The following is a 19,434-nucleotide window of genomic DNA, read 5'->3' on the forward strand; positions in this document are numbered from 1 at the left end:
CAATTTGTAGGTAAAGAGCTTGTAAACGGGGTAACTTTTATTAAAAGTAGCACAAATCGGAAAAACGCCGTTATCCGTGAAAAGCCGTAAAAGTGACCCTCATTAAGCCCGTTGTTGTACTTTTGCCCTCGTCTCGGGCAGCATAAATAAATCAGGTTTAATTAACTTATATTAATTTACTGGCAGGCTCCGAGCCGCGCGCCCTCCGCCCACGTCGACAATCGTGAACTCCGCGGGACTTGCTAAGGCTTCCTTAATAAAAAGTTTACACTTAGCGAGTTAACGTATGGTCCATTACTTTTTCCATTGAGTAAGCCGTATAAGAGCATTTAAATTAGTTTCATTTTGTTCAGCTCATGATCTCGCTGAATCATTGTAAGTATTTTTGTAATCGGAAATCCCGAAATTGTTTTTCTTTATGCGATAGGAAAAAGTAGCTCAATGGGGAATAAAAAAAGGTCGTTTGAACAAAACATTTGAATATACTGTAGAAATAATATGTATAGGTATTTGGGATATTATATTAAGGTACCATCATAGATCCATTTCATTTGCCTTAAAATGTCTGCCTTTTACGAATACAAACATTAAAAATAAAACATTATTAAAAGATTCGGGATAAAAAAAGCAAAATGATTTCATTCAGAACGTACCTATTTCTAAATTGGCAATGATCGCATGTAAGACGAATAAAGGTGGGCAAACACAGCCTCGGCCTGGGTGGCGCGTGGAGTGGTCGGCACACACGCCAACACCGGTAGCCACAAATATCCCCTGCTCACTTTCAACATCACAAATTCTATCATCGAGAGCACTCGGACGAAACTACGAAGAGTTTAAGCGCAAACAAGACTATTCAGTAAGAGAGGTCTCGGTATTTAGCGCGAGGAAGCCTTTCAAATATAACTACATTGCATAATTTGCATATTATAAACCAATGTTCAATCTTGCTAGCTGTCTGAAATTATTAGACATTTTATAAAATGCCTACTTAATTTTCACTAATATTGTCATGGACTAGGTATATGGTGTATTGGGGTAATTCAAAATAGACTAATATAATAGAATTATAAGCGATTTTAGGAATTACGCGACATTCAGAAGTACTAGAATACACAATATAAGTAGCTTTATTTTTGTTTAACATTATTTTAGGTTAGGTTAGGTTAAATGTGCGGATGTGAACGTGTAATTATATTTTAGGGCGTTCTGAAAAGGGGAAATATTTTCATATTAAAATATACCATACGTCCCAAGTCCCATATTATGGGATGCGTCTTGAATGATACTGCATTGATTTTTGCAAACATTTTCTGTAGGTAGCGCGTAATCATTGAAATAAGGTCGCCACTTTTCTGTTAAGTTTCTAAATATCTACATACACAAGGAGAAATATAAATCCTCATACATCAAAATCCAACAAAATCACGTTATAAAAATTACCGTTAAATAGCTGTTTACTGTTTCCCAGCGAGCCCACCCACAGACTGGCACTTGAAAAGTGGCACGTCAGCACTGTTGACCCATTGGTCCTTCGCTACTTATAAACGTTACGCCCTACTAAACTCTTTACACACAACTAAACATACAGCGTACGAATGTTAATCTACTAATGCAGCACGTGAACGTGAAACTCATTATCTCAAAAACTCAAAAGACATTGTCCTACACGGATTTATACAAACACACGTTCTTGTTTACCATCTACATGGCATCGTGACATTTAAATTGGGTATCTAGAGAAAAAAAAAAATTTTTTTTTTTCCTGTATAAATGTACTTTAGCTTTAAACTAGTTTTAAGACAGTGCTACGCCCTTGCAGGGTGACCATGTACCAAACCTTTATTTAACACCTTTCATAACCATGGTTTTTTGCATGAAATAATTAATAATTGTGTTTTTTTTTTTTTTTTAGTTTTAGTGTTTTTGTTTGCTTTTTTTTTGACTTTTATGTACATGCGTTTGGTTTTTAGATTTTAAATTTAGACATAGTGATTTTTGTGTATGTAATGTTATTTGTATTATCATTAGATTGTATATGGATTATATTTATGAAATAAATGAAATGAAAATCTGAAACTACTGTTTGTTCGTGAAGTCACGAGGGTGATTTTAGAATTCATCATAGAACGTGATAAGTCTCTCAATTAAGTACTAACTGCATATCTTAATTATTAAGCAGTTTTCATGTTTTACGAAGGGTAACTGATTCGACTTGTTAGAATGACTGTACTATATATGATTAATACTAATTATTTACGTCAAAACCAATATAATATATAGCAAATATTATATTATTCGGCCTAACTTTGCACTAGTAGCAGGATTTGCAGTTCTACACCAACTATAATCAACAGTAAGTAGTTTTTTTAAGCTTCTCCCTCTTCTACACCATACTAACGAGGTTGATCCATGCCAAAAACGAATTAAATATGTATATATCCATTATGTATTTTGTTATTGTCAATAAATTCTAATAATATGTACAAAAAAAAATATTCTTTTTACCGTAATCCTAAAGCTTATCGACTTTGTTTATTTTTACCCGGTTATTGTTACAATTGAAATCAGTGAAATCCCACGCATCAAAAGTATTAAGTAGGTAGGTACTCGCTTTGATCTTGTACATACTTATTTTTTTTTATTGTTGTTACACTTTGCGATTGCCAGTAGGTAGGTAGGTCCTTACATAATTAGATTGTGAAATGTGAGAAACATTCTTAATTTTTTTTAAAGAAGGTACTGCATGACTGTAAATACTTACCTATATTTTTGTTTATTTGCCCTCACTCTCAGTAACCAACGGTCACCAAAGTTATTCTAGCGAGGTGGAACTAAGTGGGGCTTTTTAAACCCTAAACTTTATATGACATCTTCAAGTTCTACTATGAGACCAAATACCTAAGTGGCATCTTAGTATTGTATAAATTATCTGTTTAATTTGATTCTATCCATGATAATATAATATTAAGGACAATTTGCTCGTAAGTTTTGAATAGGTAAATAAGGCTCAAATGAAAGAAAGATAAATAAATAATTGTCGGAAAGAGACTTTTGTTAAAAAAAAATCATTATTTAACCCTAACAATCAGTATACGTCACATCATGGGTCGAACGTGATACACTACCCATGCACCCTTGCAAACAGAGAAAGTATCTCCCTATAAAAAAATGAAAATAATTACCTCAACCCTCTCCTCCTTCAAATCGACGCGCAGCGCTAGCTGCTCGCGTAGCACAACATCGGGGTAGTGCGTCTTATCGAACGTGCTCTCGAGCTGTTCCAGCTGCTCCTCGGTGAAGATGGTGCGGTGCCGGCGCTTGCGCTTCGGCGGCGGGCCCGCCAGCCCCGCTAGCGCCGCCGCCGCGTAGCCGCCGTACAGCCCGTAGCCGCCCGAGCCGGACACGCCGCCGCCCATGCTGCCCACTCCTGCGCACAGATAAATTACATTACATGAGAGAATTATTAATAGTATTTCATACAGATTGGCCGCGGACCACCTTACGTTTCGGCAGCACGTTGACATGAGATTGACAGAACGTCCGAACTTTAAGATACGTCAAATATTAGGTTTAGATACGATATCGATCAGATATGCCAGTGTCAAAAGAGGCATTTTTGTTTGATATTTTTTTCATATTTAGTGCAAAATTTATTAAATATTCATTATTATTCAGGGTTGGCAATTGTATACGAAAAATAATTTCTGCCAAATGTCAACCTCTTCTAGCAGCAAGTAATTTATCTCAAGTTTGTGTTGTTTAAAACACGTTGTTTGCTCGATTAATTTCAAGAAAGTAACAGTGATTGGCACTCGAATTCCCCAAATTTTGCAGCTCCCGATTTATTTTTGTCGAGTCGAGCTATCTAAAATTACGTGTCTATGCTAACAAGCTGATGAAATTTAAACAGTTACAATACAAAATTACTAAGATAACGTCGAAAATGTGCGAAAATATGCAGCAAATTGCGATGATAAGGGCTCACATTTGCGTACAAGTGGTGGACATATCTGAGATATTTTGTTCCGCATGTATCTGCCAACCCTGAATTATTATTACCTTACCTACCTATTATTATTACCTGAATTATTATGACCTACTTTTAAAACAATACTTAACAATCTTTGAACTGTAGTTAAAATTTAAAAACAAAGTGTATACCTATTTTTTATTTTATTTGACGTATCTTAAAGTTCGAATCGGGCCGAGAATCTGAGTTCGATTAGCAATGCAATGACGGAAACTACACAATTCCGAAGTACGAGTTTGGCCCTGTAATGGATGCTTGTGAATATCAGTAAACAGAATATATTTACATATATGTATATACACGTCACGTCTGAAAATATCGGTACGAAAAATGTGCCAAAAATATGTATACACTGCCTTAATATATGGGCAATAAAGTTGTGTAAACATATTTTTGGCACTTTTTTCCTATCGATATTTTCAGACGTGACTCTACTAGGTACTGATTGAAAATTTGAAACTCAGACTAAAGTTAGAGGCAGAACCTTATTTGAAACATAAACCATTTAAAATGTAGTAGAGCTCCACTAAGAAAGGATTTTTTGAAATTTGATCCTATTTAAGGGCGTGAAAATTGAGTTGAAATTGCTTAACGATTTCCAGATGGACGAAGTCGTGGGCGGATGCCAGCATACCTTTATGCTCATATTTACCTGTATGTCATCCTTATGACATTTCGTTTATTTATAGAAAGCATCGCGTGATCACCGATCACCCATCATAGAAAACAAAGTGATAGACGCCTCGGCCTGAACCCAGACCGTTCTAGTGTGAGTCATCCTATATGTAGATAAGGTATACTTACGGGCCGATTCGAAGAATGATTAAGACACGTTTAAGATCTTGGAAAGATCTTTAAAAGATCGATAGCTAAACGACATGTCAAAATTGACGTTTATTTCAATTCCGCTGTGATCCCAATAAGATCTATCTACGATATTTCTAACGTCAAAGTGACATTGGTTGCCCGAATCGAGCTACTTCTGTCAATTATACGACATACAAACGATATCTAAATGAGAACTTATCTAAACCAGAACTTATCGTTATCGTATTTCATTCTTCGAATCGGACCGCTACTCTTTTTTACTGGCTCTATATTTTTGGCTCAAAATACATATCCGCCGCTACCTAGGTACCAAATGCAAACCAAATTTCATTCCTCACTCCATGAAAGTTATGCGTTCTTCGGTACTTATTAAAAGACGTGCAAAACTTCAAAGCAAACATCCACCGTGCTAATCAATAAAGATTTAAGGTGAGTACATTTTTAAAATCCTACCGCGTCACTATCTATCAGCTTAAACATGTATCTGCGGCAGCCGATGCATGAATATCCCGGCTGGGAGCCCCGGGCTGTCCCCCGGCGCTCCTTAGCGTTAAAAATACTGTTGCGAATAAAAATTGAATATTTTTGCATAAGTATTCAGCTGGTAACAGTATTACTAGCATTTCCTTGGGAGTTGAAAGCTTTTGTGGCCGCCGGCGTGTAAAGACGTATTGATTAGCAATTTATAGAAGATAAGGTATTCCAAGGTATGTATATCTATCAATTCAGTACAAGAAATAAATAGTTAAACCAATCTGTATTTGTATAATTAGTTAGGTGGCTATAGTAAAACAAGATAAGTTGGCAGCGATTTTGTTAGCTCAGACGGTGCACGGGTTATTTTAAACGTCAAACTTCTATGAAATTATGACGTTTACTAGACACGTCGTGCACCGTCTGGGCTATCAAAATCGCTGCCAACTTATCTCGGTCTGACTCTATTCTAAAAAATACGTGAAATACAAATATTAATTACCTATATTAGAATGTGTACTTACCGTGACACACTTGCTGCTGCGTAAATAGGTACCTATACCTACCTACATTATTGTAAGTTAAGAGGCGTACCTTAATACCCGAGAATACCTGAATACCCACACTTATAACGTATGACATTTTGAATGGAGGCATAGTTAAGAACCGAGCCTTCTGGCGCAGGTATTTTAACCCTTATCTTGGCAAGGCCAAATATATCTTAGACTGAACTTTTTTATTCTTTTTTCACCTTATGGGCGGTTGTATTTTCAAAGTGCGATTTTTAGGTGTCACACGCAACATAAATGCTTCAGACTATTTTATTATTCATAATATGTAAGTAATACATATAAATACAGCAAGGAATAGTAAAAATAATTAATCCTATGATTTTTACCACATGCAAGAAAAAAAATCCAAAGTTACTGTTAAGTACTGCGTGCAGTAAGCTGTGAGACCTGTCACACTCGAGGTTGTCCATTATTATGTCTTTGTCATACTTATAGTCTGAATACGTCTTCTCTCAAATAAATATCAATATCTAATTAGCCAAAGATAGTGACGCCATTATGAATAAGTACATTAGTTGTGTTTAGTCAGAAAAATAAGCGGAAGTAGATATATTAAGAAAGTTTTAAGTTACTTATGAGGTGTGTCATTCACACGATATATTTTCGTCCCCGTAAACGTCATTTCCTTGATTGGTTTTAAGCACCTAGTACGACTGTATTTCAGATTATTTGTTTACCAGTTACATAATAGCTCCTATTATCCTTATTTTCGTGTACAGATAAAACATACAACATGCGTGTTTTAACATATACATGTTGTATATGTTAAAACATATATATATATATATATGTATGTATGTTAAACGTATACATAGTTTAACATAATTATTTAAGGTTGTTGCTAACACTTATATGGGCTATGCCTGAATTAAATGATTATTTAATTTAATTTAATTTAATGTAAATTAAATTAACAGTAGTAGTAAATAACACTCATTATCTTCACCATCCTGATGTCATTGGTTGTATTATCCGGGAAAATGATAAACATAGCAGGAATAATTATTTTATTATTCAAACAAGATTAAAGATTTAAAGCGCACCATTAATGCATTAATTTACACACATTACCTTAGATTAAAATTGTAGACTATTTTATACAGGCGTAATTTTCCTACTAAATATAAGTGTCATATTCTTGGTCCAAATTATTTCAAACTCTCATTGATAATAAATATTAGCTTTATAGCATTCGATTTTATATTAAAAAAAATTCATAACTCATGGTTATTTTCTCCAAACAACTAAATAGATAGCAATGATGGAGTCATTTTCTTATTTCAGCTACGGGCGTCATATTCTTGGCCAATTTATTTTAATTAATTATTTCTTCTAATACATACTTTAAAGCTTTAAAGCGATGCCTTATATAGCATTCAAATTCTATTTCTAAGGTATTTCTTATGTTATTCGGAGTCCTCTCAAGACGGTTGATTTAGTTTTTCTGTAATAAAACAAGTGTAAATAGGTTGTGAAGGGTAAGATGAATCTACCGATACGTCATTTAAAAAATCGTACAGTATCCTAAGCTACAGGATGTACTGAATCATCAGTACTTAAATCCATAACCCTACTTTCTAGTTAAGTCACAGTCGAGAAAAATGTTAATGTTGGGGAAGATCACGAACAAATGTATATTTAAATGTGGAATTCATATTCCTCCGAGTTTCTTATTAAGAGAATGTCCCCTGTAAGTGTATAAGCTTTAACCTTAGATTCAGCGAGTATTTTCTATAACAAGATGTATTTTTTCCGCAAAGATATCACTTTTTTGTGTAGAATTTAATAAGATTAAATGTTGCCTTACACTAAATATTCATAAAGAATGTAGATTTACAGAGAAACGCTAATTTCTCCTGGATGGTACACATTTTCCAAGATGGTTGCGATTCCTCGAGGGCCCCAAATGTCAAATGGTTTGGGCATGAAAAAGAGGCCTTTATTTCAGGTACATACTAAATTTTATGACTGTTCTAGAGATTTCGAGGTTGGTCCTAATCTAGAGTAAATTGTGGAGATAAAATTTATTATAGGTACTTTTTTTCTTCATACAAAGTTAGACCACCCTAACCTTTATTTGAATCTTAGTGCATTGACAGATATATTATACCTACCTGGATTATACCTATTTAGAGAATGCAGCAAAATCAAAGAAATAAGTGCAAATCTTAAGGAGTGGCGCCATGCTATTAACTGTTTTGAATGATTCACGGTTAATTTCACTAGACTAAAATCGATTGAGCTTAGAATACATTTAAGAGTGGAAAAAATTAGTTACTGTCTTGGGTTAGACATAACAAAACACGTGTACATTATTTTTTCCTGTTCTCAAACATATACTCAAACAAGCCATTAACTAGCAAGTTGCTTGAGCATCACTTTCTATAGGAGTTAGAAGATTTAGTAACTTTTTAGTATTTTGGAGGACAATTTCTCCCAATAGGTCGAGTTTGGGCAGCTAAAAAAAATACGTGTCCGTTATTTTAGACTACTCTATAACATATATCAAAATGAATCAAATCGGAGTCGGACAGTTGGGTACCCTTCCTTGTTAGATAGTGTAATAAGACTATTTACTAAACAGGGTTACAATGGTGACTAAAACCCTATAGTCATAAAACTTAGAAAGCCTTTGTCAAATTTGGTCTGTTTCTAACAAACACAAATGCCAAAATGACAGAAAGGGACAAAGGATTAACAAAACTATGAAAATAGTTCGTGTCATGCACGATGATTTGTCTAGATTTGTCAAATCTAACCTTTAATAACATGACAATACGATTCAAGGCACGCGTCTTCATGAATGACACGATCTATTAAACAATAATAGTCATTTAGATTGCAGAATAAAATAAAATCAATAAATTATAATAATGCGTGTCAAGCGCTTTAAAAGGTATGCCATTTAGTAGGTAGGTACGATTGGATTTCGAGTCCCTTGCTCGGGCCCGAAATCGGGTATGATATCAAGCCTGATAAAGTTTGGATGTAATTTGCACTTAAAAGAAGATATGACTTAGCTTCAAATCGAAAGAACATTGAAAACTAAACATTTGGTATAGATGTTTCAATAAAAAGTTATCTATTTTTTTTACAAGTTTATGGTATTTAACCGCCTATATCTTGTTGTTTTCTCACTCTTGACGGAAAACGTCCTAAAAACAATGCCCTTGGGATGTTTTGAAATTTGATAAAAGCTTTCCAAGCCAAGTGAAAGAATACTTTATTTGAGATAAGCGGTCTTCACCCCTGCGAGGACTTGCCGCGGGCTTCAACCATACCATAATTCAGTTTTTGTAGATTTAATTATTCCTGTGAGTGTGAATTTCTAAAAAATATAGACGGGATCTATTGACAACTGCATTAAATGCCTAAAATTCAAAATCTTGTGGTGTTTTTTTAATGTGCAACTCAAAATAAGGATAATAATAATAAACCATACATACCTAGTACATAAGTAAATATAATTGAAATTATTTAAAAAATACCTTGCTGCTTGCTGCCATTTCAAATATCGAAGTTGTTTTTCCCCAATATCAATAATATTCTCAGCTTTCGTTATATTTGACACTATGAATGATGACGTTGCATTGGGAATATAATTTTTTTGGAAGTTTTAACAAAAAAAAGATATCTATTAGTTATATTAAACATAATATTGCGCATTTTAGAAGCAAATTTCATATTATTAGCTTTTGTGCAAAAATTGTTACAAATATTTAAGGTGCGTTTTGTCCGTGATTTTTTTTTATCGAGCGAATATCAAGAAATTAGGTTTCGGAGCAATAAAGTTACTAGAGAAAGGCCTCAAGATTGCTAATAATTTTGGCAACCGTATTGTGATCTGAAAAACCGGGTGATTTGACGCTTCTTCGAGACGTTTCGCGCCTTTGGTCTTACGCGGATCTCAGCCTTCGGCCTTCGCAATAGCTTCTACGCCACGTTATACGTGAACCATTGCGGTTGTGTCCCTAAAACAGCCTCACCGCATTTTTGTTCTTAAATCAGACTCACGACTTGACTGTTAATTTTTAATTGGTTTGCCTGTTATTTTTAGGTAAAGAACTATTTTGTGTATTTTTTTCAAAATTTTAGAACCTGTAGTTTCAGAGATTAGGGGGACCCCTCCCGGCGTTTTTTGCCTATTTTTGGAATAACTTCTAAACTGTTTATTTATAAATTATATTTTAATAAGAGATTTCATAAAATTACCACGATTTATGTAGTTCAAATTTTGTTTTTTAATTTTCTGATATATCTCCCCTAAAAGTAGCCCCTATGTTTAAAATGTATTTGTTGACGTTACATCATGTCCGTCTGGGACACAGACCAAATTTCAACGTAATGGGTCCAGTAGTATCGGAGCAAATAGGTTGTGAGAGACGGACAGACGGACGGACGGACGGACAAACAGACGTACGAGTGATCCTATAATAAGGGTTCAATTTTTTTCCTTTTGAGGTACGGAAGCATAAAAAGCGGTACGAATTTTTGAAAACTCTGCTGGCTGAGCCTATTAGTGTACCATAACAAAGACATTAAACACATATACAACAACCAATTGCGATCGAAATTCATTTTCTCAGTTTTAACTCAGTGTCGCTCGATCGTTTCTTACATAACGCAGTCCAATTTATATGTACCTAAGACTAAGGGCCAACAGACATACCCACGATACGATGTCGTATCGTGGGACGATGTGACACCGTAATACGTTGCGATTGCGACGTCTTGTAACGTTGCGACGTCGTGTCGTAGAAAACTACGACGTCGTATCGTGCGCACTATACTACATCGTGTCACGTTGGGTCGTTGTGTGGTAGAAACCTACGACGTCGTATCGTGGGCACTATACGATGTCGTATAACGTTGCGACGACGTGTCGTAAAAACCTACATCGTAAACTGTAAGTAAACTTTCTGCGACTTATTAGAGGTAATAGCAGCAGAACAACAACACGACTGTTGCATTTTTTTTCTCTTGATTAACTGCGATAGTTTTTTTTTACATTTTCAAATTCATAGTAGTAATATGCCGTAAAAAAGTAATCTATTAACTTTCAACACCGCAAAAATTAAGTTTCTTTGTTTTCACAAAACCGTTGCCTCAAAGCCGACAATCCACCCTGAAATAAAGATACATGAAATAAACCGCAATCAAGGAACATCTTCTTACAATTGTTGTTCAATTGAACAGTCGTCATCTATTAAATACTTAGGCGTGACACTAGATAAAAAACTTAATTTTTCTAGCCATATTGAATCAGTATCTGCTAGAGTAAGAAAATTAATTTATGTGATGAAGAAACTAAGAGATGCAAAGTAACTAACAGGACAGTACTTAAAATGGTATACCTATACTGTACTTTGTCAGCCGATTTTAACTTACTGCATCACCGTATGGGGAGGGGCAACTAGCTCGGCAACGATTACCTTCGAAAGAGCACAGAGGTTTTTACTTAAGGTAATCCTTAAAAAAGCCAGGCTTTACCCTACAGTAGACTTATATAAGAATATAGACGTACTCAGTGTCCGTTAGCTTGCTATAATTAGGTTGTCAATGATAATGCACTGTGAATTAGTCAAGTCAGCAAAATATAGTACTTCTCATAGCAAGCGCGTTTTAAGTTGCCTGTTCCCAGGACAAAGACTGTTTTTGCAAAAAGATTTAAAATTTTCCTTTTAATAAAGTAGATAAATATTGCGATATTAAGAACTATAATGCAGGTGAAGCTAAAACAATAGATGTCTTGGATAAAAAATCTTAGTTATAATGAAACAGAAACAACTAATGAAGGTAGGTAGGTAGGTAATGATTGGTAAAATCAATGGTTTAACTTCTCGGTAGGCTTTATTAGCGATAATGCCGGTAATTTTTTACTTCAATTTCGCTTAGTAATATAACACCACTTAAACACACACACACACCACAAACACACCACACACAATTGCTATCTAATATAAATATATAACAGTCAATAATATAAATTCGTGTAATCTTTTTTACTCTACCTTAATTGTGATTGTTCCTGTTTAGTTTAAGCCTGTTGTTATTATTAAAAATGTTTTAGTTATTAGAAAACAAAAACTTCAGCGTAAGATGTAACTCAAATTAGTATTGTTTTCAATCTGACTCCACAACAAAGGCATAGCCTAGCGTGGCAGTCATAGGTTAAGAAAATCTTATACACTTGTTGTAAATAAACATTTTTTATTATTATTATTTTTTATGAATCAATAATAGCGCTAAAATATGTATGTATTGACTGTTTATCGTCATTGCCATTATCTACTAGAGCCTCTGCCAGCTGTCTTGCGACTCTCATAGTCACGCAATTAAAAAAAAAAGTGTAAAAACTAATTCGATAAAATCTAGGTACTTATAATTATAATCATCAAAGCTGCTCCAACATTTCATGAAAGCTGATTGAAAAATGCAACCCCTGAGCACACGAAAGCATATTCGCCCAAGCTGAAATGGAGACGCTTCGCTCGCTTTCGATTGTTCAGTCACGGCTTGTAGTACTCGTATGAAGGCATATTATCATATCAATATACGTCAATACATATGAGTATGTTTTTTGGTGCTAACGGTAGTTTTGAATCGTATTCTGATTGTGATCGAGTAATATTACGATACAATATCGTCGTGAATCAATCAATGCACATCGTAGATTTCCACGTTGCGGCGCCGCAACGTTGCACGACACTGGGACGTGAGACGACGTCGCATCGTCTCACGATACGACGTCGTATCGTGGGTAATGTGTGCCCTGTCGGACATATTTTTTACATAATCTTAAAGGTACGTATATTTTATTTGCTTTAATAGCTACATATTTACTATAGCTTGCGTATGTTTACTTACATAAAATTGTCTACGTATGTCACCCATCATCTAATAAGTAAATAGGTACTATTTGCTATATGAATATTTTTTATTCCTATTCTATTTATTTTGTCGTATGGCACAAGTAGATAATATAGGCAAATCAATTGAAAATTACAATAACATAATTATAAAGTCCGATGTCAACATTTAGGGTGTTCAGCCATGCAGCTGCATGGGTTTTGAGATGTACCTAATCCTATAGAATGTCATTAGTTAGAAGCAGGCTATAAATGTATTCTTCAAGCTCACCGTTCATGAACAACATCTTTGCAGACGTACCAAAGAGATCGTGCGCTCTGTGGAACGTGGTGTGCGCGAGGTGGTGTAGCTGCAGCGGCGGGATCGCGGGCGGCGGGCGCGGCGCCAGGATGCTGTCGATGGTGAAGAGCGGCGCCGGCGGGCGCTCCGGCAGCGCGCCGCCCAGCAGCAGCGCCGTGCTCAACAGCGCGGGCGCCTCGCGCGCCCAGCCGCCGCCCGCGCTGCCGCCGCCGCCCATCTCGCGCTCGCGCGCGCTGCCCGTCGCCACCGTCGCGACGTTCACCGCTGCACCGATACACGCACACTCCACCAGGATTCACACCCACGCTCACCTTCACACGACATCACAGTCTGCTGCTTCTCAACATGGTCCGAAATAACAACAACTCTAATAAAACAATTAGAAAAAAAATCCACTAAGGCACCAATCTATGAATAGTTCGATCATTGGTATTTGACGCAATTTATTAAAAATGGTTCGCGTTGTTTATCATGTTCACTAAAGTAGGTTATTTTTTAGGAGATGATAGGACGCACGGGGCGAGATGCGATTGCGAGTAAATCGTTTTAGTAAGTTGTCGCGCGGCGGCGGCGTGGAGCCGGGAGTGGGTGCCGGCGCGCGGCCCGGGGCGGGCGCGGGGCGTGGCCAGGCTCCGCCCTGCCCCGGCTTAATGGATGTGACAATACGACGCTCCCGAAACGTTATTTCAAATAACAACCTTGATTCTATAACTCTGCTTATACGTAAGTTAGAAGTATGAGTTATTAAATCTGTAATTTGCTCACGCTTATTTCGCTTTTGCCTTAATAAATATTATCCCTTATAATTGAGAAGGATGTTAGGGTAAATGTTAAATAACTTTACGGATTTCATACATTAAAATATCAACTTCTTGTATCTATCATGTTATTCTTAGGTTTCAAATAAAAATAAATAATAAATATAATCTTTTTTGAACCCTGATATCTGCTATCAATGTCGAGTAAGTATTTATAAGTACAGTCAGCGAAACTATTAGCTTAGCACCCTGCATATAAAAAATGTATGCAGCACCTGCTAGTTTTCTGACTGTACCCATCGACCGGCATTGTTATAATTAGGTACCAAGGTAGGCAGAGCTAAATAGAGCCTATGTTGCCGTCACAAATCATGGATCGCAAGAACATCAGGTTTTGCTAATAGAAATATTTTGTTAACTAGAAGTTTATTTAGAGTTGAAGGTAAAATGCTTATCTAGATACTGAAGCCATAAGCTAAATTTTGTTTTGTGCCAAGATATTCCCATTGTGAAGTAACTTCCTGAGCCTTATGCCTGAGGCCGTATACCTAGGTAGCGTAGGGCTTGTTTGGGGGCAGAAGGTATCTAGGTACCTCCTTAGGTACAGTCGAGGAAATTGATTCTTTAGCAGGTTGTGGTTCATTTTACACTGGAAAGCTCATAGCATAAGTATGTACAACCAAATTTACTTGAACCGCAAATTGCTAAAGAATCAATTTCCTCGACCGTACATAGTAATAATAATTGTAAGAGTTTATTTTAAATGGTCTTGTGTGTTTTTCATTATAGCATCTGAAGTTGAAGATAACTGTAATACATAAAATATCAAATTATATACCATAATATTGAGAAATACTTCGAATTCTATGCTGAATTACCAATATTTTATTAACATGCCCTGTATCGCAGTGGGAAGGATATTTTCATAGGAAGGTAGTTTTTATTCCCCAAGAAAAGGTGCCAAATTCAAAGTCTAAAACTGACGGACAAATTATTTGAACGTAGATTTAAAATCCTTATCTAACATACAATCAGCCTCAAAATACTCTCTTTTTTTTTACTTGATCAGGTTTAGTCGTAAAAATAATATTTCATACTATACCTAAACACTAAGAGTCAAATTTTTTTTTTACTTCGATTCGTAGTTCCGACCGAGTACCCAGTACCTACTACTCGTATCTTCATCGAGCCCTGACCCAAATCTTCCAGAATATTGTTAGACAAATTTAATTTTTTTTTCCACAAGGTGTAAGAACAGAAATCTTGCCGCTATTAAATAACTACAAAAGAAACAAAATAATTCCATTAAACAAATCTCGTGCCAGAACTGCCACTTTTTCAGACGACCGAACGATTATTAAAAAAAGCGGCCAAGTGCGAGTCGGACTCGCGCATGAAGGGTTCCGTACCATTTAAGACGTATTAAAAAAAAATCTACTTGCTAGATCTTGTTCAACATTTTACCACTTTGGACACACATTTTACCACTTTGGAACTGTCTCTCGCGCAAACTATTCAGTTTAGAAAAAAATGATGTTAGGAACCTAAATATCATTTTTGAAGACCTATCCATAGATACCCCACACGTATGGGTTTGATGAAAAAATTTTTTTTTTAATTTATTGACGTATTAAAAAAAAACTATTCACTAGATCTCGTTCAAACCAATTTTCGGTGGAAGTTTGCATGGTAATGTATATCATATATTTTTTTTAGATTTTTCATTCTGTTATTTTAGAAGTTACAGGGGGGGGGACACACATTTTTTCACTTTGGAAGTGTCTCTCGCGCAAACTATTCAGTTTAGAAAAAAATTATATTAGAAACCTAAATATCATTTTTGAAGACCTATCCATAGATACCCCACACGTATGGGTTTGATGAAAAAAAATTTTTTTTTTAATTTTTATGACGTATTAAAAAAAAACTACTTACTAGATCTCGTTCGAACCAATTTTCGGTGGAAGTTTGCATGGCAATGTATATCATATATTTTTTTTAGATTTTTCATTCTGTTATTTTAGAAGTTACAGGGGGGGGGACACACATTTTTTCACTTTGGAAGTGTCTCTCGCGCAAACTATTCAGTTTAGAAAAAAATGATATTAGAAACCTAAATATCATTTTTGAAGACCTATCCATAGATACCCAACACGTATGGGTTTGATGAAAAAATTTTTTTTTTTAAATTTTTATGACGTATTAAAAAAAACTACTTACTAGATCTCGTTCGAACCAATTTTCGGTGGAAGTTTGCATGGCAATGTATATCATATATTTTTTTTAGATTTTTCATTCTGTTATTTTAGAAGTTACGGGGGGGGGGACACACTTTTTACCACTTTGGAAGTGTCTCTCGCGCAAACTTTTCAGTTTAGAAAAAAATGATATTAGAAACCTCAATATCATTTTTAAAGACCTATCCATAGATACCCCACACGTATGAGTTTGATGAAAAAAGATTTTTTGAGTTTCAGTTCTAAGTATGGGGAACCCCCAAAATTTATTGTTTTTTTTCTATTTTTGTGTGAACATCATAATGCGGTTCATAGAATACATCTACTTACCAAGTTTGAACAGTATAGCTTTTATAGTTTCGGAAAAAAGTGGCTGTGACAGAATCGGACAGACAGACGGACATGACGAATCTATAAGGGTTCCGTTTTTTGCCATTTGGCTACGGAACCCTAAAAACTAGAAATCAACAACATGTATTTTTAGAAATTAAGGGCATTATATTGATTTAAACCAACACGATTTTCGTTCATAGTTTTTAAAACGAATACGGGACTTAATCGCGTAAACTTACGTTTATTATATGGCCTGACGTTTCGAACGTGACGTTACGCTCGTGGTCACAGGCAGACTGGCGATGAATTGTATCAACATCTTGCTGCGCGGGTTTTGCGAACTACCCGTTTTTGATCTTGATTATTCACTTGTACGCTAGGGTTGTCACTTTGCCTACACACAACACTCACGACATGGTATGTGTTGAAGTTTTTTCACCCTTACATTTGCTAATCACTGGATTCCACGAAGACGAAATTCCCTGTCCTGAAATTTCTGTGTTTTCTTATTTACTATCATGACTTTTGTTCTCGTCTCAAACCTTATGAACATACGAGGTAATAAAATGTAATAAATAAAAAGTATGAGACTTATTGACAATGCGATATTTACAATTTTCTTAAAAATACTCTTAATAATTTTAATTTAACTATTAGGTAGGTAAATCATTGCTTAAGTGCCTACCTTATTGTTGTAGAAATGCTGAACCATGATGAATTTCGTGAGGAAAGAAAACTACCACGGGAATTCTATCAGGGGCCTTGTTTTTCCCGATATATCTACCCTGATACCTACCTACATTATCAACCGCAGAATTGACGCTGTTTCCGCCCCTATCTACCTGAAGGTAGGTACATAGTTCCCAACTCAAAATCTGCAGGTTATTTTACCGCCCACATTTTCTTAAATACGAGATATGCGTTCTAAGATGACGTCTTTTCGTAGACGTCAGAGGGATTACAAGGCGGTTGCTAACAGCGATCAAATTGGAACTGTAAGCTGCGCCCGCGGCTTGCGACGCGACGGCCTTTTGCAGCTTACAGCTTCTAACAATACTTAAGCCCGCCTAGTTACGCGCGAACACAGAGAAATAAAAGACGGATCGGTGACAAAAAACAGATCTTTTTGTGGGTTTTTCATTAGATTGTGAAGATCTGTCGGATTTAAGAGATGTTTTGTATGTGTTTATTTATGTTACAATAAAACACCGTTTGTATCCGAAATCCGAATACCTACGTACTTACTACATCGTATATACTCAGACCCCTAGGCTCATTCCTTTTGTCAATATAGGTAACAAAGTAAATTAGGATACCTATATCATTCCAGCATTAAAAAAGGTTGACAGTAGATGTACTTATTAATTACCTTATTACCTTTGTTGACATATATATATATATAAGTGGATAGAGCCTGTGCGTAAAGAGGAGAGTCGTGAAATGTAACTGACACATTCTACGACTCTTCTCATTTCGCATCAGACTTTATATTATTTTCAGGTTTAAAAATTTACATAATATAATAATTTTATCCTAAAATTTTAGTCGAATAACACTAAATAATAATTAGAAAATTTAAATTCGCTGTGAGATCAAAACTAAACGAGAAGTCAAAACAAAAACGTAGGAACTTTGTAACCTATTCTTTAATTTTTAAATTAAATTAAAAATCAACGTATAGAGAGGACCTTCATAAACCAATTATTCGTTTACGTTAATTTTAATTTGAAAAAGTTATAAAAGTTAGGTAATAAAATTAACGGGTCGCAACGATCGGGTTAATTGGAGGTCGCCGGTATGAGCATCGGCCGTCAAGGCGTCAACGACGTTCCACACTTTCATTTCAACGCCTGAAAGCGATCCAGTATAAGTAAGTGTTTAACTCCCTCGGTGAGTATTTGTTACAGAAGTCGAGACCAGGCTATTCTAGAGTCGAGGTTGAGCTTACATTTAATATTAAAAATTTGAATTAGGCTAGACAGTCGATTGTCCGCGCGTCCGCAACGCGCTCGGCAAAGGGCTGCTATTCCCATAACACACCTACAGAGCAAATGCTGTAGGTGCTTCAGGTAAGTGAGACCTGGAAATCTGTAACAACTGTGTTTCATTGGAGATCAGCATAATACTGGTGGGCCTGCATTGAATGCTCCGAGTAAACGAAATACAGAACAACTCGCCGGGGCGGCGCAACTCTGCAAATATTGACAAAGGTGGGAGCCCGAAACCCAAGCGCAGCCTTGTTTGCCAGTAATTGATGTAATTAGTCGTGTCGGCCAGCTGCGATGCAATGTTTGGACAGTTAATATGATACTTTAGAGCGCCGGAAACATCTCCACGGTGTCGCGTTCCGGCAAATATTGGCCGCACTCGACGATGCGTGACACTAGGCCCGATTACTCGGTACGACCACAACCTTTAATACCATTGTCCTGCCTACCTACCTGTTGTATCTTCTTTTTACCCTCTAGCTGCTCGTGGTGACGGAGAAAATAGAGGTAAGAGGAGGAGAAGAGGAGAGGAAATCCTGTCCAGAACATGGCAGTGCGTAGTGGTAGAAACTCAATACCTTACCCGATAGCCCAAACCATCTTGCAGGGTACAATGAGGTGGGTAGTATCCAGCTGTAGCACCTACTTGTAAAGGCTGGTGACGATGGTAGAAACTAGATCGCCACTTTCTAACGAGACAAATATTAGACACAAGACCTCGCAGTAAGTTCAAGCATTAAAATTGACATATGTAGGTAAGTACTTAACAAGATTTCCAGGATCGACTTCTTAATTACCAGGCCGCGTAGCCAACGTTACAATCGTTCACGCTCCGTAGCGTATCGTAGCTATCTCTCTCAAACGCAACTGTCACTGTCGCACTAATATGAAACAGTGATAGAGAGAGACGACTATGCTACGCCACGGAACCCTAACGATTGGCACGTTGGCTACGCAGCCAGACCAGATACTACAATAGTTATTTACGATACGAGTGCGGAGAGTAGGAAATTCGTAACAAGTGCTGATAAATTAAAATAC

General features: G+C 36.2%; 1 protein-coding gene across 1 annotated transcript in view; it reads right to left on the reverse strand.

The window, feature by feature from the left end:
- Positions 1 to 13,833, reverse strand: part of LOC133534834 (diencephalon/mesencephalon homeobox protein 1-A-like) — a 36,891-nt gene extending 23,058 nt beyond the window's left edge. The window contains exons 1-2 of the mRNA XM_061874122.1: positions 13,048 to 13,833; positions 3,186 to 3,430 (exon numbers count right to left, since the gene is read on the reverse strand). Coding sequence (XP_061730106.1) covers positions 3,186 to 3,430; positions 13,048 to 13,294 — 492 coding nt within the window. The 5' untranslated portion in view covers positions 13,295 to 13,833. The remainder of the gene's footprint in view (positions 1 to 3,185; positions 3,431 to 13,047) is intronic.
- Positions 13,834 to 19,434: the final 5,601 nt, after the last annotated feature.

The sequence above is a fragment of the Cydia pomonella genome, chromosome 2 (assembly GCF_033807575.1).
Source record: "Cydia pomonella isolate Wapato2018A chromosome 2, ilCydPomo1, whole genome shotgun sequence".
In the NCBI taxonomy this organism is placed as follows: domain Eukaryota; kingdom Metazoa; phylum Arthropoda; class Insecta; order Lepidoptera; family Tortricidae; genus Cydia; species Cydia pomonella.